Source organism: Centruroides vittatus, unplaced genomic scaffold (assembly GCF_030686945.1).
Source record: "Centruroides vittatus isolate TY-2023 unplaced genomic scaffold, ASM3068694v2 contig_1427, whole genome shotgun sequence".
Taxonomy (NCBI): Eukaryota; Metazoa; Arthropoda; class Arachnida; order Scorpiones; family Buthidae; genus Centruroides; species Centruroides vittatus.
The window spans coordinates 132685-159365 of record NW_027120893.1 but is presented as its reverse complement, the minus strand read 5'-3'; the positions used below and the strand labels follow the sequence as shown (position 1 = coordinate 159365).

At 29.7% G+C, this 26681-nt stretch overlaps 2 protein-coding genes across 2 annotated transcripts in view; one reads left to right on the top strand and one right to left on the bottom strand.

The window, feature by feature from the left end:
- The window catches only part of LOC136968288 (transcription factor BTF3 homolog 4-like), a 32786-nt gene extending 28434 nt beyond the window's left edge, over positions 1-4352 (bottom strand). The window contains exon 1 of the mRNA XM_067262289.1: positions 4268-4352. The gene's annotated coding sequence lies outside the window, so the exon portion shown is untranslated. The remainder of the gene's footprint in view (positions 1-4267) is intronic.
- Positions 4353-4926: 574 nt separating this feature from the next.
- The window catches only part of LOC136968286 (protein HGV2-like), a 34191-nt gene continuing 12436 nt past the window's right edge, over positions 4927-26681 (top strand). Inside the window, exons 1-4 of the mRNA XM_067262287.1 lie at positions 4927-5073; positions 18791-19014; positions 24764-25030; positions 25116-25204. Of these exons, the coding sequence (XP_067118388.1) occupies positions 5048-5073; positions 18791-19014; positions 24764-25030; positions 25116-25204 (606 nt within the window). The 5' untranslated portion in view covers positions 4927-5047. The remainder of the gene's footprint in view (positions 5074-18790; positions 19015-24763; positions 25031-25115; positions 25205-26681) is intronic.

Genomic DNA, 26681 nt, shown 5'->3' with positions numbered 1-26681 from the left:
TTTATAAGACGTTTTTAGGAAGAAATAATAATCGAGTATTATTGGCATGGAAAATACAAACTTTTTCACACTAATACTATTTAATGATCTCTTTTCGATTCTTAAAGATACCAGTAGTTAATCGTTAATTTAAATATTTTTTTTTTTACTCGAAAAGTACGCAAACTTAGCAAGACTAGATTACCTATAGTGTCTACTATAAAAAAATTTCACATTTTTGGACCATATATGATAATTTATTAAATCTGTTATAAAATTATTACTTTTGTTAATTAAGAGTCTAAGAATAAATATCGATATAACCTTTCAAAAAAATTTGCTTATTTTTTCGCAAAAATAAGCACATTTTTTTTAGATTAGTTAAAAAGTTTCGAAAAATTTTTGTGGAAATGTGGTGATATTGAAGGTAAGAATTTATTATAATTAATATTGGAGAAGTACGTAGAATTGTGAACAAAAGCAACATATATCGTTTTAAAGTTGAAATTAAAAGTATAGCTGTGGTAAAAGTAACATTGCTTCAGTTTACATCTCTAATATAAATAAAATTCTTTATAGAAAAAGCAGAAGTTTATTACATAAAAAAAAATAATTTATTGAATAAAGTGTACACTGTTTTTGAATGAATTTTACAAACTGCAGAAAACAGAAATGTACTTAGCTTCCTCCTCATCAGAAATTTACAATATGAATTAGACTTAATATTTACATTTAATTACATTAGACTTTTAATATTTTTCTAGAAGTGGGCTTATGATACAGTCTGAGAACTTTCTCCACAGTTTGACTTAATTGTCCAGTCCAGTAAAGGGCTAACAAACTTTGTTGCTATAATATTGCACAAGCGATTATTGTGATTTTAATGTGTACCATCAGTGTTAGCCTTACACCACAGTACAGGGCAGTTTTTCAAGTATGGCAAAATGACCTTTATCAGCTTAACTTTCAAACTAGCCTGACAAGGATTTGTGTATGTCATTACATCATCAAAAAAATCTGTAAGAATTCTAATCACTCCCACCAACGCTGGTCTCGGTTAACAAAGCTGTCCTCTATCTTGGTTTGATATTAAGCCAAAAAGAGCTCCATTACTTGCAGGATGGTTCAGGATTTCAAGGCACTCGTAGCATGCAACCTTCTCTCCAAGAACTCTAATTAAGTAACCACTGATAACTGCCAGAGAAGCATTTTCAATTGTACAGGGAACACTGCAGTCTTGTGTAATAGATTGCAATTTTTGCAAAATAGACAATGAAGAATCATGCAATTTACAGACTTTATCTTCAACATTATAATCGGTTTCTGTCATAACAGGTAACAACTTTGAGGAGGAAGAAGAGCATGGTGCATTTCCATTTTGTGCAACCTGTAAGATACCAACTTTTAAAATCATTTGCGTTGTAAGAGATGCTGATTGTGCATCTAATTTGTCATTTCCTCCATTAAACTGACGAACGCAGCTAAAGAATGACTCAATTGGATCACTGTTAAATCTCTCGTCAAAACATATTTGAATTTGACGGTATTCAGTAAGTACTTTACAACATCAACTGTGCTGAGTGTTGTCAGATAAAAATACATTTATTGTGTAGCTCTCTATCTATATACCAAGCTGCTGTTGAAGAGAAAATCCCATCAACTGTGTATAACTCACGAATAAATATAACAATATACAAGTATAACTATATATAATTATCACAATTTCATAAAATAGCTATACCTGCACACAAAAGTACAAAACGACCAACTCATTGAACGCGTGAGTCTCACCGTTAACTAGCGCCAAAATCTTTCGCAGCGGCAAAAAATGGAAACAGTGTGAATACGGCAATTTTCCTTACGGCGGACGGCCTTACTAGCGAAGTGATCAACTGGCCTTGACTCCCCATAAACCGACTGACCATCTGTAGCAGGCTCTGCTGAGTAGCTTGTTTGGCAACTAAGTTCTTGTACAGCAATCGGACAAAAAAAGAGTTCAAACATTTGTTCATTAACCGAATTGTTCAAAACCCAAGGTTTGACAGTATCCAGAAATTCAAAACATACAGTAAAGTTAAAAATCTATTTTATTTCATTTCAAAGAAAACAAATTTTTAAAATTTATTTAACACATGTTTAGAGTTCTAGTTACTGTGTAGAAATTTAAGTAAAAAAATAAATAAATAAATAAACTTGCAACATGATCCCTTTTCAATTGTATTAATCAGTTTTATTTCTATGAATTCCACTTTGAATTTATAATAAATCCTATTTATCTGTAATTTAATAAAATTATTTATTTTTAAATTAAAAATTAATTTTTTATATATCAAAATAACACTTAGAAAGTTAACTTTACTATAGGTCAGTGGTTTTCAAACATTTAACATCAATGGAACTCTCCTAAGTATTATTATTATTATGTATTATTATTATTATGGAACTTTATAATATATCACAATTTTTTCAAATTGCAGCTCAATAAAATAATATAGTTTAAAGACAGCATCAGAAAGCAGTGACTGTTGTCTTCTTGCCCTGTCTATTCACATCACTGCTCATCACAAATTAGTGTTTATTCAAGTGATTTTATATACACACATCATTGACCATAACATATGTTCCTAAGTAAATATACTTATAATCAAAGAGAAATCTTTTTAGTATAACATATGGTTATAAAGAACTAAAAATTTTATAAATTCAAAGAATTAAAGATGTGCTTTAATCAAGCTTTTTTATGAAATAAATTGTAACAATTTAATATCAACTTAGATTTAAAAAAATAATTTGCATCTAACAACTCTTACAACAAATTTAGAATTTCAAACATTATTTTATAAATAAATAAAAAATATTAAAAGGAAAACTGCTTTATTGGAGCAAAAAATCACAATACTTTTTTGGTTTTAGACCTATTTTCAAAAACAAAGTAAAAAACTAAAAATTTTTTCCAAGAGTTATGAAATATTTTTTAAATCTCATCCTATCTCTGTACATATGAAAAAAAAAAAATAATTATTAAAAAAGAAAATACAATTATACAATACTTTAAAACTGTGTGTTGTATAACAAATAATTTTAAAATATCAAAATTAAAAAAACCCAGCAAGACGATAAATTATTTTGCAATTAGCAATATGAAAACGTTAATTAAATGACTGAAAGTAGACAGAAAGATGCATAAATAAAACTGTTAAAATAAATAAAGCAAAACTCATTAAAATTTAGATATTAATCGATAGTTGAAAGATTATCAGCAGGTATTATCAGCTCTGTATGATTTTCCAAACTATTTCTAGAGAACAGCAAGAAAGATTATATCTTTGCTATGAGAGTAAATTTTTATGGAAACTCAGCCAAATATGCATACTTTCTACTGCTTTTAGATTTTCTGCTCCAATAAAGCAATTTGATGTTATAAGTTATTTCTTGGTATAACTTTTTTAGCATAAAGATCCAGAAGTTTTACTTTTGAGGGAAACTTTTCCTCAAAAGTAAAACAAGGTAAATTTAAATTCATATTAATTAAATCGGATAGAGTAATTTTAAATATATATAAATATCGAAAGATTGTTTTTATCATTACAGCAGAAATTTCGGTAGGAGAATGATAGCACATTTTAAAGGATTGAAAATTAGTCAGAGGTCAAAAGCAGTTCATTAATTATTATTACTCCGATCAGTTAAGTATATCACAGTTCAGGACTTTGTAAATTTGCATACCAAGTGGATCTTTTCTACGAAAACAATATACGGATTAACATTGGCTTGCCAGATTTATTTATTTATCATCATTATTAATCTTATTAGTAAAAACAGAAGAGGTCAATAAAAGGTCAAGAATTCTTGATGAGGTCAACAGTCAAAAAGGTATGGAGACCCTTGCTTTAGTACTACTGATGTAAAAATTAAGGGTAGAAGTGTACTTTTAAGATTATTATTAAATAAAAATACAAGGTATAATTATTCTTTTGTATACATTATATGAAACATATTTTCATAATAGATCATTCAATATAATAAATATATATCTTCTTTAATATATTATACAAGATGGAAAAGAGAATATCTCTAAACAAAGAATGTCCTCATATTTATAACTAATATTTTTGAATTATATCTAGATAAATTAGGCTTAACATTAAGTTGCCCTTTTTTAAATGATATTATCGGATAATTATTTTAATTTGATGTAGATTAATTGCTTATAAATGTGAATAATAGATAAAAGATCTTTTTTTATGACAATACTAATATAAAATATAAGATATTAATACAGACATACTTGCGCTTTGGTTTATTTCCAAATAACCCACGAGGGAAAGATGGCGGAAGAAATCTCGACCTCAGAATATTCTGTGAAAAATACGACTAAAGAAATTAAACTTATTTTTAAAAAAATATATTTATTTTTATTTATTTAAATTAAAAATAAATTAATTTTAAGCGTATGTATATGTATATAAATATATTATTTATTTCTCGAAACAATTTGTTAATACGTAAGTTCAAATTAATATATGAAAAAAATTAGTTTTTTTAAATTATTAATTTTGTTAAATATTTTTAAAATTATATTACGAAAGAATATTTTCGTAATAACGTAAATTATTATTGTATATCATATTCAAAAACTAAACATTAAATTTCACATACATTATTTAGTTGTATTATTAATTTTAAAATTAATGTTATGTCATATTTAGAATTTTTTTTTAAATTTAATAATATATATATGTATTAATTCAATTCATCACATATAAGAATAATTACTATAAATGTAATTTTGTTCAAAATACCAGTTTAAAAATCTACTGTATTTTATTACAAATATTATTTTTAAATTTAAAATTAACGAAAAATTATTTATTTTAATAAAGAAAAATAAATCGAATGGATATATATAGATATAAATGTCTATTTTTTTATATAAATCACACGATCACGTGACGAAGAGGCGGGAAAGTTTCGTCAACAATACAAAATATCGGACGCTAATCAGATTTATAATTTTATAGAAGAAAAAAATAATTAAATTATATTTATATTTTAATAATATTAAAAAATGGCTTCTCCCGATAAAGCAGAAAAGTAAGAAATGTTTTGACAAAATGTATTTAGCTGTAAATTTAATCTAATTCACAAAATGGCATAAATCGTTAAGCCTAAGTTGACATTTACAATTTTACGGTATTTTAATATGGATAAAGCAATGAATTTCAGTTCGGTGAGAAATGAACGAGAACATTTTATTGACATATTTAAAGTAAAAATGTTATATAATTCCCACAACTATAATAATAAATGCTTAAATTAATGTAAGATTATTAAATACCAGTGCCAAAACGTTGTATTTGAATAAATAGTAAATTATTTGGTTTTTACTTGTTACAAGGATTCAAAATAAAGGAAAATAAGGTTATTTCCGAAGATAGATCTTCCCTTTGTTGGAAATATTCCAGTATACTAGGTGTGGGCAGTCTTGTCTCCCTGTAGAAAGTTAGTTGTATGTTCCAGTTGTGTTCGTTTCAGATAAAGGAACATGAATAGTAGCTGACACAAGTACCTACACTATTGAAGAATGTATAATTACTTATGAAAGAGAAAAAGCAGAAAATAATTAAAGATGTCATGCAGACTTCCAGCAGAGATTTGGATGACGGCGTTCTCCAAAAAAAATGGCTGTGTTCGGCAGATTCGATGGTTCTGGCCAGAGCTGTCAAGTATTTTTCTGCTGAATGCCCTCTATGGAACGTGTTTGGTGTTTTGATGTTGTGTTTGGTAGCATCTTTCATTCACATTACCTATTGCTACGCAAAACTGACCGATGAGGTTTTTTGTTCTGATGCATAAGTCACTTGTCGTTCGGCAGATCCGGGTTGCTACGTCACGGCTACCGATTTGCTCTGTTACGACTGTTGAGTCTGCTGAATGCAGCTGATGTTTCCTGTGTAAGAATTTTATTATGGGTAGCACAAAGGATAAGCTTATGCATTGTTGTTTGGGATATAACCAGTTCTGCAGAATGTTTCCACATTGATTTCTTGTGTGATTTCGGCATTTATTCTTTGACGTATTTTTCACATATGGCAAAGGATCTGCTGCTGCTTCAGTTTTCCTCTGCACTATCTGTTGTAAAAATCTTATGCTCCCACCAGAAAAGTATTCTTTTTGGAAGAGGCTGTCATCCAAATCTCAGCTGGAAGTTTTCATTGTTTTTCATTATTTCTCTTTCATAATTTATAATTAATTTCCTAATTTGTGGAAATTCTTAATTTTTTTTTTTTTCTGATATAGAATTATATGTAATGTCTTCTAACCAATCATTGCTATATTTGTTTTCACTTTTTAAGTTTGAACTAGTATTCACAAATGATATATTCTTTTCCATTGGTTTAAAGAGTATTTGAATTATATGTTAGCCTGAGAATGTTTGTAGAAAACATCTAAAATGTTATAGTTGCATTAAAATGTTTATTTGATGATTGAAAAGGTTGTGTAACTTTTGTTTAATCTTATAAAGTGATCTCTATTTATTAGTCATTTTATGAGAATATAAAAATTTCAGTTATGTATTATTGTTTGGTTTAAATAATACATAGTTTTTATATAAATGAATTTCTGTTCTGTGATTTTAATTAATTTAATGGAATTTATTATACTTACCCATATAAAATATTTTCGAATAAGAATAGGAGATGCAATGATCAACAATGAGATGAGAGAAAGCAAAGTAAAATTGTTTCAGTAAATGTCACTGATTTTTCTACATGGAACTAGACATTTTAACAGTGAATGATTATATTTTAAAGAACATTTTTATTTTATTTATATAATGTTTTTTTATTGTTCAAATCTGAAGATTGCTGATAAATGCAACAACATTCATCTAAATATAATCATTCACTGACAAGGTGTCTAGTACTATTTATAATTATATCAATGAATGTTTTTCCTTTCTTTTGCTAATTTAAAATTGATTTCTAATTAATTATATTTTTTGTAAACAAAGTATCTGTCTATACTGTATAAACTTACACATAATAACCAATATCCATCGTGAAAAGTTATTAGAAAGCAAATGTTTTCATTTGTGCTTAATGGGTATTGTCAGGCTAACAGATGATGACCTATTAAACACATATGAGAACATTTACTTTCTTGTAGTTATTCCTGCTAGTTATTGGTTATGAGTAGTTTTTATGTATACCCAGTTCAAATAGTTGAAAATGACTATCTAAGAATATTTATAATGTCTTAACTTTATCACTGAATCAAGTATGAAATATAATTTAAATGATTTAGATATACATATTTTGTGTTTGCAAGGATCTAAATCATTTTTTCGATTTTATTCTAATAGACTGAGATTAAATTCAAGTTCTAAGAAAGTGTTTTCACTAGTGATGTAATGAATAGTATATTCGGCCAGGAGCGTTGTCGAATGGCCGAATATTCGGCCAAACTATTCGTCTTGATTAACGTACGTGCGAAAATTGGCGCGCAAACCGCATTATGGCAAAGATCGCGCACCGTGCTCTCTATTGGCCCACTGTCACTACGATTTTTTCTTCCATTAGGTCTAAATTATTTAAATTAATTAATTAAATTATAATTATTAAACTTAATATGAGATGGAGCCTGATGTCTACCTATAGTGCCAAATTGCTTTATAATTTATGTAATAGCCATAAATAGCCCGATATGATTCAGCAGTTGTTGGTATTTAGATGTAAGTTATAACTTTTAAGTTATTTTATTTGCAATCGATCATTTTAACTCTTTAATTAAACACTAAAATTTTGTTTTTACTATGTGTTTGTAGACTGAATAGTACCCTAAGGATATACTTTAGTGGTGACATAATATGGTCTAGTTTCTCCCCAGTTGTGGAACAGTTCAAATATATTATTGGGGAGTTTCTATTTGTGAAGTTTTGTGATATTTTGTTGCTATTGTTTTTGTCAATATTTTTAAAATTAACATGATTTCAAATGTTATCTTTTGTATATAATGAAAAATGCTCATTCTTTGCTTTATATATAAAATAAATTATATATTAGTTACTTATCTTCTAGAAATAGATAAATAATTCTTTCATTAAATACAATAAGTTTCAATAAAACGTTTCGTAACTCATTTTAAAATATCGTATAAATATTAAAATATACGCGAATACGAATATAACATAATTAATTAAACAATAACATTAATGCCCGATACATTCTAACCTACGCGCCATCAATGCCATAAGATATCGGGCTAGATAAAGGCTATAATATTATTTAATATGAAATAATTTAATACTAGAGTTAGATGCTATTTCTTATTAACTTTAATAATTATAGTTTAATGTTCAGCATTAATAAAAGTTACAAAAATGATTAATTTATTGTGTTTTTGTTATTTCTTACTCCTGTTTTTAGGTATTCGGTATTCGGCCGAATAGTGATTTAAATATTCGGTATTCAGCCAAATAGGCGAAATACCGGGTAGTAACCGAATATTCGTTACATCACTAGTTTTCACACATTTCAATGTGATTACAATATGGATGATTTGATTAATTACTAAATTATATGAATCAAATGCATCCTATTAAAAGAATTAAAAGTTTATATTAAATTTTGTAAAGAAAACGACTTCTGAATATTTTACATATTTCACCATAACATTGACAATGAGGCTTTCTACCAAAAAAAAAAAATCTTTGTAATCTGTTATGTAAGTCAGACATTTTGGTGTTTACTCTTTTTAAATTCTGTAGAAATATTGATTTTTTAGAATCGTACATTTGGCAATTTTATCTTTTGTATTCTCTCTGATGTAAAATGTTGCCTTGTCTACGCTAAATATTGTTTAAATCAAGTCTTACATTTTGTCGTTATCTGAAAAAGTTGCTCAGCAAATCAAGTGCAAATATGTGAAAATCAAGATATGCATTTACAAAGATCTTAAATAATTCAAGTTTAATAATTTTGTAGGAATATAGTAAGTGTAAAATTAGGGATATATTCCCATAGCATATAAATATACAATTATTGTAGCATTTTTGTATTTTTAAACATGATAAGTTTACTAATTAATGTCATCTTCACTTTTTATGACAGTATTATACAGGGTGTTTCAAAATAAATTTAGCAGTTTTAAGGCTTTGTAGTATTTATTACATTTAAGTTACAATTATATATAATACATCAAATGAAAGATCAACTCAAATAGTTTTGTTGGGTACACCTGTGATGCACTGTTTCCTTTGTCTTCTGTTAGAAAGCGCTTGTAGCAAAGATGGCGACTAGCGAACAGAAAGCTTTTTGTGTTTTACAGTTTGCAAGGACTGAATCTGTAGTTACAGTGCAACATACATTCTGTATTAAGTTCCATTGTAATCCTCCAAGTGATAATAACATCCATAGATGGTATCATCAGTTTGAAGGCATCGGCTGTCTTTGTAAAGGGAAGAGTATGGGATGACCAAGAGTGACTGAAGAATGTGTTGAACGAGTGAGAGAGCCATGCGACTTTTACCTTTGGGGGTTCATAAAGGATCGTGTATATGTGCCTCTGCTACCAGCTGACCTACCCGACTTAAGAAACAGGACTGAAGCAGTTGTTGCAACAATTACTCCAGACACACTGATTGATAGCCTTTGAGGTGTTCACCTCAAAGGCTATCAATATGCAATTTCTAATTCCACACAAGTAATTGAAGCGATACGGAACTGCGAACCATATGAAGAATCCTGGATCACTATTTTAGACTTTAAAGGGCTATATCTGTCAATTAAACTAGAGCCCTGTTTTTGTAGCCTATGAGATTTGCTCATGACTAAAGTGGCAAACGACGTAGACCAACGACAAATTCTAGAACTATCGCATATACTATGTTACACATCATGCTTACAATTAGATGGGAAGATGTTCCTCCAAAAAAAGGGGAGTACCTATGGGAAGCCCATTGTCAGGGGACTTAGCTGAAATTGTAATACTCCTTCTCAAAGCAGAGGTCATCCCCAAGTTCCTTCCCAACATTAAAATATATCAGCAATACATTGACGACATATGCATCGTATGGAAGACAAAGCCAGCCATCAACAAATTTATACAGCATATGAATTGCAACCCATATGGCCTTACAATTGAGTTGGAACAGATAAGAAATAAAGAGGCTCATTTTTTGGACGTCAATATAATATTTAATGGTAGTGGATATGAAACCACGATATGTCGAAAACCCAGTGCCATCCCTATATACATCCCTGCCAGCTCTAACGACCCATACAGCTACATGATAGCAGCTTTTAGAGTGCTTACTAGAAGGGCTTATACACACTGTGGCACAGAACATGACAAGCAAAAAGAAATATGAAAAATAGCAGAAATTGCCGCAAATCACGGGTACAATAAAAGCCTAATATATAAAATTGCAGAAAACCAACTCAAAACACTATTAAATAGAGTTCCAAACAAAGATCCACAATGAGATACATCACCCTACCGTATGGTTATTATGTACAAACACTCTATGCAGTCCCTATATAACAAAATTGGAGCTTACAGTAACAAAAAATAGCTTATAGACGTAAGCTGGATACATTCAGCATGTTAAGAAATGAGAAGGATTGAACAGAAGTCGAAAGAATGCCGGGGTATACAAAATTCCACTAAAAGATAACAGGTTCAATAAAGACCTCATATATATCTGATCTACAAAACGATCACTAAGACAACGCCTCCGTGAACATAAAACGGACATTGAAAAACAAAAACAATACCACTTTAGCGATATATGCTAATGAAAACATCATCGTACTGGATCTACAGAAAGCGGAAATGGTCACACAAACTTGACGTATTAACCAACTGCGAAGTCTGGAGGTGTCGGAAATTTTTAAAGCGGACTGCAAAGGCCTATCAATTAATTTTAAAGAGGAGAAACAACTATCAAAAGCGTGGCAGGCAATTTATGACGAAACGCTATAACAACTAACGCAAGCGCACATCTTTCGAATATTTAAATCTTAAGAAATTCGAAAATTTCAAAGATATAAAACATCGGATACTGGAAATTTTATAAATTAGAATAAAACCAGGAAAGGTTTATAGAACACCTGAGGGAAGACCCTAGAAAGTGGGTCGAAAATGTTTGTGATACGTTCTAAATTTTTTATCTGCAAAGCTGTATAAGGTTAGTGAGACGTATTTATATTAGAGCTTTGTTCTTTGGATGAAGTTGATTACAAGAGATTCTTCTCAACTATAATTTATGCTATGAAAACTTAGTTGTTGAGCTTTAAATTTGTAATTGACATTTTCAGTCTGTAATTTGAGATACGGAGGTTTTGGTAGAAAATTATTTGAGAAATATAGAAAAACATACTACTATATGCTGAAAATTCAGGGGGAAAAATAAATTTTGAGATAGAGGTTTTCAAGATAGACAGGTTTAACTGTATATGTAATGCATGAAACTTTTAATCTAAAATTAATAACTGAGTGTTTGAACAAGAGTTCAGATCATAAGAGTTACTTTGATATGGTTGATATCCTTGTTTCAGGGAGGAAAAAACTACACTTAACCAATGGCTTTTTATGATGATTGGACTTTCTTGTTAATTTGTTCAATACTATTGTTAATTTTATATTAATAGTTTCATTTATTATACAGTAGCACTTCCTCAATCAACTCTGATTCGATATAATGCGGTCTGCTCAAAGCCTAAAAAAACCTCAAAATTTACCTAATTCAAATTATCGCAGCATTTCATTGATTTGTATGTAATACGATTATTCCCAAACATGAACAAATCAGTAGAAGGTGGCAATTCGTCATAGCACTATTTTTCTTAAATCTATGTTTGTTTGGTGCAATTTTGGAAATTATAACATCATGGATGCCATAGGCAATATTGACTTTGCTTGGCAAGAAATTAACTGATAAATGCATGAACAGAGTATATAAGAAGGTATGGCCGGAGGTATCCAAGAATTCTCAATGAGAAGAGCCTATTGTTGACCAAATTGTCAACCTAATTGATACAACAGGACTTGGAGATGTGGACGAGCAGGATATTGAGGAGTTACTGCAAGTTTCTGGTGAGAGCCTTTCAATGACGACCTTCAAGAACTGGCAGAACAAGGAATTCGTGTAGAACTGAAAAATAGTGATCCTGAAAATGAAGAACCTGAAGAATTTCTCTACAGATTTCCTTAGTAATAGTTTGGTAACAATAACTGAAATCATTGATCAAATTGTAGCAAATGATCTAGATTTTGGAAGGAGTGCAAAAGCAAGTCAATCTGTTTTGGATGCGATTTCCTGCTACCTATATTTGCTTAAGGAAAGAAAAAGAAAGCAACAAATGAAACTACACTGTTTTATCTCAAAAAACAAGAATTTCAGAAGAGCCAGGAACTTCATCACAAAAAATAAACTTTACATTTCTGTATGCATATGTTTGTGTTATTTAACACATATTATTATGCAAATTATTATAAAAATAACTTAAAATTAAAGTAAAATCTGTTTGTTTGGTTGCATGTTCCTTTTTCCCTATTTACTATGTTAAGCCTTGTTTAACTCTGTTTCGTTTAGTGCTTTGTCGTCTAGGAACACATCTTAAGTGTTAAATGAGGTCTTACTGTATGAGTATTTGGTGCCTGAATCATGCGCACATAAAAAACACCAGAGCTCTAGGTAGTCGGGACCGAGAACTGAGTCAGAATAAAATTCAAAATGGCAACACTGTTTCTACAAACAGGCGCTAGTGCAAGATTTGCTTGTTGGAAATTTTGAAATGCGAACGTTACAAAATTGAATTTTGACAAATGTGTACAAGAAAGTGCACAAGTCATAGAGACCTTAAAAGAAGCATTTCTGCATTTAGACCTGCATTTCCACCCCTACAAATTGGTTGTTGTGTAGCAGGTGAATTCCGGGGATTATGCACAGAGTGATGTTGGAAAGAGTGGATGCAACTTCCAAAAACGCCTCCAGAAATGCATCACTGATAATGGACACCACATTGGAGATGATGTTGTAAAATGCTATTTCAATACAAACTTGCATCTAACAAATAACTTTTGTAGTAACAATTACAGATTATGTGATTTTTTTTAAAAATCACTTATTTTTGCCCCATCCTGTATTATGACTGATGAGAAAAGTATTGAGTACATGCACTGGCCTTTATAGTTTACCTGATTTTAGTCATATTGATCTTAGATATATTTAGTCAATATCTTCAATTGGACATTCTTTGCATTTCCCATAATTTATTCATGCCATTGAATAATTATATGAATAAACAAATGATACTACTGGATTTTAATCAGTCTATAATATGACTTCATTAAAATCTGTCAGTATTGTTGATTATTATATATTGGACTTGGTATATATGGTAATCAATAATTAAATATACAGTTAACTTTTTATTTAACAGACTAATTGAGGAAAGGTGTGTCTGCTATTGACAAAAGTCTGTTAAATTGAATATGTTTTAAAAATATATTTTAATAATAAACTTAAAATGTGTTAAAATGTTATTAAGATGTATAAGTAATATTATTATGATGTACAATGAATAATTTATATTTATTAATTCTTTAATCCAGCCTTTTAGCATGCTCTTTTCACTTATAAAAATGTTTTAAATTTTTTGTATTGTTGTTGTTCAGAAATTTTTCATCTGTTTAACTCAAAATCCATTAAATCGAAAGTTTACCTTGTATGTGTCTGTGTACACACTAATTGGTTTCTATATATTTCAAATATGTGTTATTGAGGAATGGACAGGTTTCTCGAAAATTTTTGGATATTGTGATTTATATTAAACAGATATGCACTATTCCAGATATTACCAGAGACCATATATTTTGTTAAAGACTTTCTGCTGTTTGCCTTCATCTTTATTCTAATAATCTAATTTTTATACTGAAATGATGTGTTTGTAGTACAGTAGAGTATCGATTATCTGAAACAATTTGGGACTGGGGTTGTTCAGATAACCAATTTTTTGGATAACCAATCATGTACAAAAAAATATATTAACCTATCCCATGTTGAAATGTTTCTCCGTCGTGTGTTGCTTTGCATTGAATTTTCGTTGATGTTAAGCCTAACGAAAGTTTTTTAAAAAATAATAATCATGGCTATTGTATCAATAAAAATGATTTCTTTATTTTGCACAAACAAATTTTGTTCAAATACTGGTGCGTCCTTAAGTGGTCCATGGTCACACCAAGTCCTGGCAGCACTTGGTGTGACCATGAGAGGTACCCTCTCATGTCACACCAAGTGCTGCCAGCTAAAACACGCACAACAACAAAAATAATGGAGTAGCCCAAGACATAGCCAAATATTGCAGTGCCACAGCACTAGAGGAAATTTGAATTTGCCTACTGGAACGCTTTCAGTTAACCGATGTTTTGGTTGATCAGTATTCGGATAATTGATGCTCTACTGTAGGGATGGCAAACCTTTCTGAGTCTATGTGCCATATTGTAAGCATACTTAGCTTTAAAGATGTTAATGCGTGCCAAAGTCTTAGACTTCGAATAATGATATTTAAAGAAATTAAACAAACACACTTTAATTCGAATAAATGTAAAAAATCTGATTGAAAAAAAAGATGATCAGGTGATAAACAGAAAGGATGATTGAAAAAGACGGAAATCACATGATACATTACGTGCCAGATGATTTCTCTTACGTGCCACTTTGGGCACGCATGCCATAGGTTTGCCACCCCTGCTCTACTGTATTCATTAAAATGGCATTTAATTTTTATGGAAGTGTTTTTTGCTTTCTGTCATTTAGCTGTTATATATTTGTAGCATTGCCAGATTTTTACAACCTGATCAAAAGACACTCTCCAACCCATATTCTACCCAAAAAAATTAAAATTGAATGAATTTTTAGTTAACTAAACATTCTGTTTTTCTATGTGGTCTAGTGGTTAGATATCTGGCATTAATTTAGAAGGCCTGGGTTCAGTTCCTTGTGTGTGAACATTTCTGGCTAGCCAGATGGCTGAGGTAGTTAAGACATCAGCCTACCATTCTGGGAACCCAGGATAAACTCTGAGCAATCAAAAACCCCAGAAATTTTTCAAGGAATGATCTTTTTTACATACCTTACAAATTGACCTTCATCAACTGGTCAAGGTTGCTAAGAAAGCCTTTGTCAGGGCTTGACAAAGGCTTTCTTAGCAACATTTTTAGTGCCCAGAGGGCAGAAAGAGTAAAAAACAAAGATAACACATTCTGTTTGTATTTTTTAGATTTTGAATTAAAAATTATATTGTTTATAACGTAAATATTTGCAGATTTTACTTTAATGTATTCAGTAGAAAACCATGGGGATGGGGATGGATTAATAAATAAGGAAAGGGAGATGCCGGTGGAGAAATCTGCCACTGTTATTACAGAATATTTTCAGAACCAAAAATTTCTTTCAAACATATACAATATTTCCCTGAAAATTATTTTTTAATAACACAGAATAAAACAACAACTTATGAATGAATGAATAATTACTACTACTTAGTTTGGAAAATTAAAATTAAATCATATAAATAATTAAATAGGCTGACTGAATAATTTGCTGTCCAACACTAAACAAAAATTAATGTAAACTTTTTTAATTAAAAGAACACTGTAATTTCATCACATGCCATCATAGGATAGCATATACGATTATAAACTTTTGATATAAATTGTTGATTAATAGAAATAAAATTGAAATGGCCATCTGACCTATGCCAAAATGACCTATTTTTAGCATGGGCTGCTAATTAATGGGCTTTTCAATGACAAAAAATTCAACATTTTTATGATGGCAAGTCATACAATTTTTTTTCTTAGCGAAAGTCACTCAACTCTAAAAGTTTTTGACTGACTTAGCTTTTTCATCATTAGTTTTTTTTAATGCAACCATATTTTTATGATGATTTAAATTTGTTTTGATTTTAATATTTTTCCTTTTATAATAAATCTATGAAAAAGTGGAGGAACAAGCTAATATTTTGTTTTAATTCAAACCAGCACAAAATTTTACCTATTAAGAATTTTGAAATAAAAATGGATTTTCTTTTCTGGTTCTTTTTAGAACTTTTTTTTTTTTTTTTTAAATTGAACCATAATTTGGTAAGAGAAACTGACTCATATTTACTGTAAGCACATAACCATATAAGTAGGTAGTGATGTACTGAACTGATCAGAAATAGAGTAAATAAAATTTCACTTTTAAAACACAGTATCTTTGCATTTTGACAAATTTCCCTAATTAAGGTGTATAGTCTTAGCTGAGTCCATTTAATTATAATGTTTTTGCAGCTATTGTTGTAATCTTAATTTTCTGTTATAAATTTCTTTCAACCTCATGCATGCTGGACATATTCTGTATTTCTACAAAACATAAGCATTGAAAAATGAAAATGAAGGACAAATTACATCCTTTCTCTTTTCAATAAAGGACAAGAGAGTTTAGCTAAAGAATTGTCCTTTGAAATAAAGAACATTTGGCAACTCTGTATATGTATCTATTAAATGTTCAATCATTATGAATATTGAAAAGTCAAAGATGGTCAAATTTTGACTGAAAAGGTTTCAAAGCCAACTTTTAAATAAAGTTGGTTTTCTGAAATTAGCAATGATTTATGGATTTATTAACATTATTTTTATTAATAATACATAACAAATGTAGCCAACCTAGCATTCCTGAATGTAGATTTGAATTTAAATCTAAGCCTACTGATTCTAGACATAAACTATTTAGTAAAGTTTTTATGATGATTCTGTTCAGTTTCAGCAATAAATAATAGTAATTTTATAACCATTTATTTATTAACTTTTGACTTTTTATATATAGAAACATTTTTCTTTAAAATTATTCATCATCTATTGAATTTAAAAACAAAAACTTTCAATTAAAGTTTCTAATAGAGTTTGAATAAATGAATAAATTGCAAGCATTGCTTGGTACTTAATATTCAGATCATTCAATATACAGTGGGTGATCGGTTAACGAACATAATCCGTTCCAAGACTGTTTGCTTTCTGAATTGTTCGTTAACCGATTATTGATTTACCATGGGTTTTTATGGAAATTTGATTAATTCGTTCTGGAGACCCCAAAAAATAGAAAATATATACTTTCTTACTACGTTTATTTATATGTAATAATAAAAATACATATATACACAGTCTTGCATTTATATTAGTCACGTTTTTTCTGTTTGTGGGGTTAAAGAATCTGTCTAATGTCGATTGCTTTTCTCTCTTCTTCAGGATTTTTCAGAAGTAATTAATAGCATTGTAATTGTAGACATCCTCAAGCCTATTAACTTCAACCTGGTTTGGATGCCATTCTAAGACTGTCATTCTGACATCCTCCCACTTCTTCAAAAAAATATTTAATAACAGATATCGATATTAATTCTCTTTTTCAGAAGAAAACATATCTCGTGAGTTTCTTGGTGTTCTTCATTCAAGAGTTCTTGGCACTCTTCTATCGTCAAATCAGTTTCAGGTTCTATTATGAGCTTTTCTATTATTTTCTTTATTTTCCAGATGTGATTTTTGTTACTCCTTTAGCTGCTTGAGTCTTCTTGATTATACTGTATCTTTCCTAGATAAGATTGAACTGCGGCCTACTGTAGACCTACCTGTTTGAGCCATACTGCCCAGCAACGTCAGACATCTGCCCACCCTCTCCCTTTGCTATTATACTCTCACCTTTTGAAAATAAAAACTGATGCAAAACTTAATGAGTGCCTGCCTGGCAGTCTTGCAGATACTACAAAAAATTGTTTCTGTCACAAAAATAAAAGGCTGGAATTACAAGGGAGAGTTTCAAAGTTCGGAGGAATACTATCCGATCAGTATATACCAGGTTGAGCATCGATATTGATATTGACATCTCCCACACTCTGAAAAGTTTCGAATTGTTGCCCGAAGACAAGGGAAGACCAATCGGTATTCGTTATTTTATGTGGCTTCTTGTGTTTGTTCTGTGAGTTGTTTGTTGTCTGAACATAAAAATCTTTCGCGAAAGTGTTTGTTATCCAATTTGTTCATTAACTGATCACCCACTGTATATATATTTTCTCAGAAAGTGTTATTTTCTGATATATGTATTTAATATTGTGTAATATTGTATACAATAATGAATAATAAAATTTTCTCATAGTCTAATAAGCATATTAATTTTGCTATTAATGTATGTATATCAATAACACCAAGATACTATAATATTTAGCATTATCATCTGTTATTTTGGTAATGATTATGACATGCTTTTTGGAAACTTAATTTAAGTAAATATTTTTATTACTAGCCTGTGGGACTACTTTTTGTGAATAATCAAACAGGGAAATATTTTACATATTTACAGTTTTCTTTAACTTGGTTATAAGTCCACTTGAAATAAAATTTTCTTTTTGTTGTTTTTTGATAATAAGGAATAACTTTTTATTGAGAGAAAAAGCAGTTTCATACTAAACATATTTAAAAATTAAATCATAGTATTGTTATTGTATGTAAGAAATTTTTATAATTATATTCTAAATCTAAAGCTTTTATATGATAAATAATAATTAAAAATTTTCAGTCAAAAGTAGAAAAAAAAAACACTTGATTAAATTACTTTGTTACAACTTACACAATAGTCTCTATTTGTTCTAATTGATATTAAAGATTTTGATAATTTATTAGTAATATTGATATATTTATTTTGTATTTTAGAAGCCATTTATAAATAAAATATTATAAAATGATGATTAATTGTTAAAATTAATTATTTCAGGGAGTCGTTGTTAGAAGCTGAAAGTTACTTAATGCAAGGAAAATGTCATCTATTTAATCAAAACTATGTTTCTGCAGTTAACAGTTTGCAGAAAGCTTGTCGATTATTTTCTCAAAAGTTTGGTGATATGGCTAGTGAATGTGGGGATGTTTATTTTTGTTATGGTAAAGCTCTCATCGAATTGGCCAGACTGGAAAATGGAACATTTGAACAAATTGATACTGGTATGTTAAAATTAATTATTTTCTATTATTAATTTTCTCCTGTTTAATCCTATCTTGTAACTGTTTTTTTAATCCTTGATCTTCTACACAAGTTGGTTGTAAATAATATTATTTTCTCAATTTTGTTGACAAATTTCGGTTTTGATGTCCAAAATTCTTTAAGAATTAAATTCCTTACTTTAACAGATTCCAGTATAATTTTTACAATAGGGTTATTCTTACTATTTTTTAATTGAATTAGCCCTTCAATTTCTATATTTTTTTTATTCCTAAATCAATGTTAATAAATTGTTTAATTTCTTGGACAAAATCCAATGATTTAAACGGATAATTAAAAATTATGATATTCTTGTTAGTAGTCTCATTTACCAGTTTATCAAATTCGAATTCCAATGTACCTTTTAAATAGTTATTATTTTCTGAAATTCCTACAATATTTGTATCTTGTGACAAACTTTCTTCATATCTTCCTTATAACTATTATTTTCTTCTTTCATCTTATTAACTTCAGATTTAATTGATTGAATTTCTAAGTTCAACTGACAAAATTTATCTTGAATTAGTTCGTAAATAAATTTTAGTGTATATTGGGAATCATCAATACCTTGTACTTCAGCTTCTCTTGCTGGTTCAAAATAATCTTGAATTTTTGAATTCCTTGTAGTTTCAGTTATATCTTTACCATCGTCTTCTATTTGGTATTCCTCGCTTAAAAGTTCTACTAACTGATTTTCCCTTTTTATGTCTTTGAAACTTTCCTTGCGAGGTCTGCTTTACCCCTTTTTTGCACATCTGCCTGGCTTAACCAAAGTGGAGAGCATTGTAGAGGGCCTGGGATAATTTTGATTCCAGCAATTATTAACATTATTTTGATTAACTCCAAGGTTATTCTAGTTTCAAAAAATCTTATCTTTACATGTAACATTATACAGTGATACCTCGGTTTTCGTCGATAATTTGTCCGAAAACAATCAACGAAATCCAAAACCGAGACAAATTTTTTCATAGAAATCAATGTAAATCCAATTAATTTGTTCTAGAGACTGCAAAATATGCACCAAAAACATATTTTTTTAGAGAATGAATATAGCGTTTAATACTAAAAACAATAAGAAATGAACATAAAATGAATATATAAGACTAATATAATAAATAAATGAACATTTAACACGTTATTTATCTTTTTGAAGACTCTTCTTCGCATATGAGACAGTGAGGAGTGTTGGAATCAACGATCGAAATTATTGTTAAATGCCATTTGACATTGTCTCCGAAACAGAATCGCCATCTAACTGTTTTTGTTTGATCCAAATTAATAATAACTGTTCAACATTTTCAATTGTTTGAGATCTCTGTTTCGTTAGTACATTTATGCCTTTCACTACATTAGCCTCCTTTATCGTTTCCTTTTTTGACACAATGGAACTTATTGTGGATGGTGATTTTTCATACATGCGGCTGATTTCAGCAATCTTAATGCTGCTCTCATATTTTTCTATGATTTCCTTTTTCAATTCAATCATGTTCCTCACCTTCTTCAAAGGCCTGCTGGCTCTGGAATCTTTCTTCGGTCCCATGATGGAGCTAACAGAGTCAAGTTACTAAACTTGATGTGCAAAAAATTGCGACTGAAACCAAAGTGCCAATGATTGCTAATTGTTCGTATCACATATAATTTCGTTTAAAAAAATCTTATGATGCACTAACACTTTCAGGAATCACGCCCTGTTGTTGGCAAGACGATGCCTTCTCTTTAACCAGACGAAAGCTGCTTCCATTTTCCTGCCTAAACTGTCGTTATATATGTGCGCCGGTGGCCGGCAGTCCTCCAATCATCGTCCCCATCCCCACTCGTCTATAGCTCTCTTTCAAATCCAATGGATTGTACAGAACAATCATATTGGTCCAGATTCGACCAATCCTAATGAGACACGAGCCACCACAACAAACAGGAAATGAAAGCAATCAGATTGTTTCACTAGACATGTGGGTTAATGCTTGCACAACGAGAAACAATGCCATACTGCAGAGGAAAACATGAGTCGCCCTCTAATTTTGGTGAGGTCACGTGGGCACACCGACGAAATCCAAGACAACTGATAAAAACCGAGACAAATTTTTCACAAAAAAATTGATGAAAACCGAGGTTTCACTGTACTATTTCTTGTAATTTCTATTCCAGACTTGCTCCTATCAGCTCCTCAAAAAACTCACTCACATGTCTGATGATCATACCCCATATTATTATTTTTATATATTTTAAATTTAGAAAAGAACTGATAAAGTTTAATAAAAGTATAACAATTAAGTACAGAGTAATAAAACCAAATTTTTCATTCTTAAATGTAACTTAATAACATGTTAAAAAATTGGTGCAATACATTTTGTTAAGATCAAAGAATTCATCCACTACATTGCATTCAGCCAACTTAGCCTATTTATTTATTCTAAATAGAAGAGAAAAGAAGATTCATATTTACATTATTTTCCACAATAATAGTATCTTCTTATTTAAAATGTTAACATAAATTTTTGTAAAAGTAGAAAATACATACATTATTAGAAGAATATAATCACCTCCTCGGAATGGAATGACAAATGCCAAAATTGGCTAATAGGTGATACATGTCAAGATAGTGTTGTTCTGATAGACAAGTTAAAATTTACATAGTAGTGTAGATGCCAGATAGACCATAATGAAGATACTGTACTTTAGCATTTTCAGCATGGCTGTATTGTGGGCCTGTCAGAAGTAGGATGGTCTGCACAGCGTATCACTCATCACTTTGGACATGCCATAACCACAGTTTTGTTCTGTATTCACCATTGGAATGAGGAAGGATCCCACCAAAGATGACCAGGATCTGGAACCATTAGATAGCATCAAGAGGATCACTGGATTATCCAATAGGCTTGGACAACAACCATGGTCACTGCAACACAGATGATGCAATTCAAAGAATCACAAGCACCACTGTCCCTAAATGACTACACAATGCAGGACTTTTGACAAGGCAACCATTTCAATGCACTGTTTACAATGCATTGAATTGGTTGCCTTAGCTTTAAATACAATGACTTTAGTGGTGTCAGGCTTTTGGCACGGGAATGGAGACAAGTAACTTTCTCTAATGAATCCTGTTTTTACTTGCTGTGTGATGGTCATATCAGGTGCTGGGGATATACAGGTGAGCAGCTCTATTTGTCAGATGTTTATAGAAAGACTAACTACATCCCAGTGTTATGATATGGGTTGCAATCTCCTACAATAGCAGATTAGCTCTAGTAATTTTCCAAGGTGATCTTACAGCACTCTGAAATCACCAGGAGATTTTGGAACTGTACAGTACTTTAGGTCAGTTATGTAATCCATTTCCAGAGGGATTTTGCAGCATGATGACATAAAATAGCAGACTAGAGCCCCTGGTCTATTATGTGAGATCTGCTTACAAGATATGACTCATGATGCCTGACGGGATAGGTATGTTGTCATCTCTCTGGAACTTCTCACTGTAGCTAAGTGTGTAGTGTGACAAGTGGCTTTCCAAGCAGCGTGTGATTATCCATTACATTAGACTCTTCTCACTTCTCACTACCTAGAACAACTCGCATGGCCACTCGCTAACCTAACCACCAGTCTTTCCAGACAATTTCTTTTTCGTCAATACTTTTTGTTTCACATCACCTTTCAAATCATTTCGTATCTATGAAAAAGTTTCATAAATTAAATCATTTTGTTGTAGACTATTGATAGACATGTTATATTTTCATTTGATACAAACACATGTTTTTAATATAACTTTTTAAATTAATTTTTAAATGTGCTTACCAAAGATTTAATAGCACATTACAAGTTTTTTTATGATTCATATAGTTTTTTTCCATGTTCACTATTAAATATTTTAATATTTAAAATTCTAAGATGTATATTAATGTACAAACATAAGAGACTCATTAGTTTAATATTTTAGCTAGCAATATATAATGTTCCAATAAGGTATATTTTTATTGATCTACAACACACACACACACACACACACACACACAAGTATATAGTATATACTGTAACTAAATTTAATAGACTATAAACCTAATATAAAAAATTGTACTAATTTTCCTATAGGTTTATTTTATATATTAAAGAATTTTAAATAATCTCTATGGATTTTTCATATATGAAAATCACATATAAATTAGACTTATGGATAACCCTCTAAAAACTCAAAACAATCTTTTATATTTTTGAATAAATGTCCTAATGCAACAAGACATGAAAGTGTCAGCACTTTGTCTGCATAGAACTGCCAGTGTGCTAAATCTTAAACAAATCAGCACATTCATACTAATAATGTAGAACAGTGGTGGTGAGCGTATGGCACATTTTCCCAAAGTGACTACATGTAAGGAGAAATCATCTGGCATGTAATGTATCATACGATTTTGATTTATCATCTGTCTTTTTTCATCATCTTTTCAGTTTATCACTTGATCATCCTTTTTTCAATCAGCTTTTTTTATATTTATTCTAATTAAAGCATATTTGTTTAATTTCTTTAAATATCATTATTCGAAGTCTAAAACTTTGTCACACACAAACATTTTTAAAGCTATGTATGCTTGCTATATGGCACATAGGCTCAAAAAGATTCACCATTCCTGATATAGAATGTACAGACATAACAGACAGACTTCCAGTTTGCAAATGGCTACTAAGGGTCTGTTTAAAAATTTATTCCTGTTTACAATGAAGTTGCACAGTTGTGCTAAAATTCGTCTGAAAGTGTTGCATGTTCTGACATTATTATTTGGTATGCTAGAAAAGCCTAAATGAAAAGACTGTGTACATGTGCATATGATAGAGACAAAATGGTGGATTGTCAATTATGCAAAGTTTATTCTATCAAATGAAACATAAATTTATTTTAAAAGTCTATTATAAAATAAATTAATAAATGTTTAAAAGTTTAAATGGAGCTTTACAATAAAATGGAATTTTTTTAATTTAGATATTTAATTACATAATGTAGTTAAATTTATAAAATTAATTTATTTTGCTTAAATAAAACACAGCTTAAAATCATCATAACACATTTTTCCATCACAAGAGAAAAAAAAAAAATAGAAATGACAGTACTGGGAATCATCAGGAAATTTTTGTAATGAATCGTCTACATTGGGAATAAGGAAGCAAAGTCCATGAGGCAAGTGAGAAAAGCAAGCAGGGGTTTGGGGCACGTACCTACAAGAAGATAGGGAAAAAATAAACAACAGCAAAGAAATAGCTGAATAATCATAAAAATTGTTGAACAAATAGGTGAAACTCAAGAGCAAGTGAATAGAGCAGGGGACAAAGCCACTAGTAACATTATAATTTTATAATTTGTTTTAAATGGTAATTTGAAAACAGAAGTTACTTTAAAATAAAATTAAGATAGTTTGATTATCTTAAAATTGGAATGATGACATCATATCGGAAGCAGAGTGTATGAACAGGGGTACTCCCCATTTATCCCCCATTCTTCAACAATGACATATGATCCTGCACTACTGATGGCTCTCCTCTCAGGTTGGCATCTTTGTGCATCTAAAATTTGATTCCTGCTTTTTGTAACAAAGAATTTAGAAATAGTATTAAAATGTGTTAAAAATGTTGTTCTAAAAAGTTTAATTTAGTGTAATTTTTATCAGTTTTGAATGCTGGTGATATTTATAATTATTTGTAAATTTTTTTTTTTTTTTTTTTTTTCAGAACATGAGCAAGATAGCATTATTAATAGCATGATGGCTAATGCAGATGATAGTGTACAGGATATTGAAACAAGATTGCTTCAATGGAGTGCTTTTAGTCATAAAGATGAAAAAGATATTGCACAACAGGATGAAAGTAAAGGTGATACACTTGATGATAATGAATTGGAAACTTCTGAAAATATGGAAAATTCTTCTTCTAAAGAAGATGCTTATTCTAAAGATCTTCAATTATGTGAAGGAATGGATGATGTGGCCAAAGATGATGGTATAGATTTTTAACAACAGAATTTTAATTTACATATATCTGAAATTTTATGTTTATAATTTATTTACTTTTTTTTTTATCTTAGAACCAGTAGAAATTTGTAATAGTGGAGAAGAAGAATCTGATAATAGCTCTACTCAACGTGTTCCTTTAACTGATATAGCTGATCAAGAGGTGAGTAGATAAAAATCAGACTATCAATATACATTGAAACCTTCATTAATGGATATTTTTACAATCCCTAGACCCTTCAAATAGGATATTTGTTATATTTACCTCTAAATAGCGACACCATCATCAATAACCAACCTTACGAAAACACAATGTCCCGCCTTCAATATTCTGAAATAATTATGTACAAAATATTTTAAAACTTAAACAAAGAATTGGTTCAAAAACTTTTTCAGACAATGATTTTTGACTATAGGGATCTAATAAAGACTTGTTTAAAGTAAGAATAGGGGAGGAGGGCAGGTTGTAAAAAACTGAACAATACTCTTTATCTTTTAGAAAAAATTATTTTGGTTAAGTTGTCAATCATTCCTTATCATCATACATATTAATGTTATTAAACTTCTATTTTATTGTTGGAATTAAGCTAATAGTACCAAGAAACCATAAACTTTTCTGAAGTTCTGTCATTCTGCAAGAACCATAGTACTGTAATAATGAAAAAGAAACTTATGAAACAGTGTTTATTTTGTGAAAGTTTAAAGGTTGTTTTACGAAGGCAATTTGCCAACCACTTTAAAGTGTAGGAAGATATTCCTTTTTCTCACTTCTATGATGTCATTTACAATTTTAACAGCTTTGTGGTGGCTAAAGTGTAATTTTTAATAAATCAGTTACTGAAAAAAGCAAAAATGTTCAAAAAAATTATATCTGCTTGATAACTACAAAAAGACAAATCAGTAAATTGGTTTTTATTAGTCACTTAGATCATAAATGACATCATAAATTCAAAAATACCAAATACATTTTCACCTCTTGAAATAGCTAGCAAATTGTCTTCATAACTTGACATTTGAACTCTCACTGCCAAACTGACCTTCATCCACCCTTATGTTCATGACAACAGTTTCATTTTTCTTTTTCGTTATTTCCACCCATATTGTTTTTAAATGAATTAATAATTAATCAACGTTTACATTTTGTTGTAATTTTTATGTCCCATTTAAAGTGTCCCATCAATCTGATTGTTATTTAGAATTCAATTGAAATGAAATTTTTACAACTAAAAAGATATATAATTAAAAATTATATTTATGTTATATATATATTTTGGTATTTTCACATTGTTAACATAAATTTGATGTTTCGTAATCTATCGAATCTTCTCTTTATGATTACTGCATTAAAATGTTGTATAGCCACCAGCATGTACAGTACAGTACCTCCCAATAGCAGACAAATTTCTCAGGAGTGTCTGCTATTCAGAGGTTATACTGTACAGTACATTATTTATTTTTGTGAAGAATACATTAAATTTGAAATTTCCATAATTTTGTATGATTAACCTGTATGTTGCTGTGTTCAACAAGTTTCGTAATAAAATATTGAACTTTTATTTTTAAATTTAATTACACAAACCTGATGTTTTCAAAATATAAGAGGTTATACAAATATTTAGGTAAATTGCAAATGCAATTGT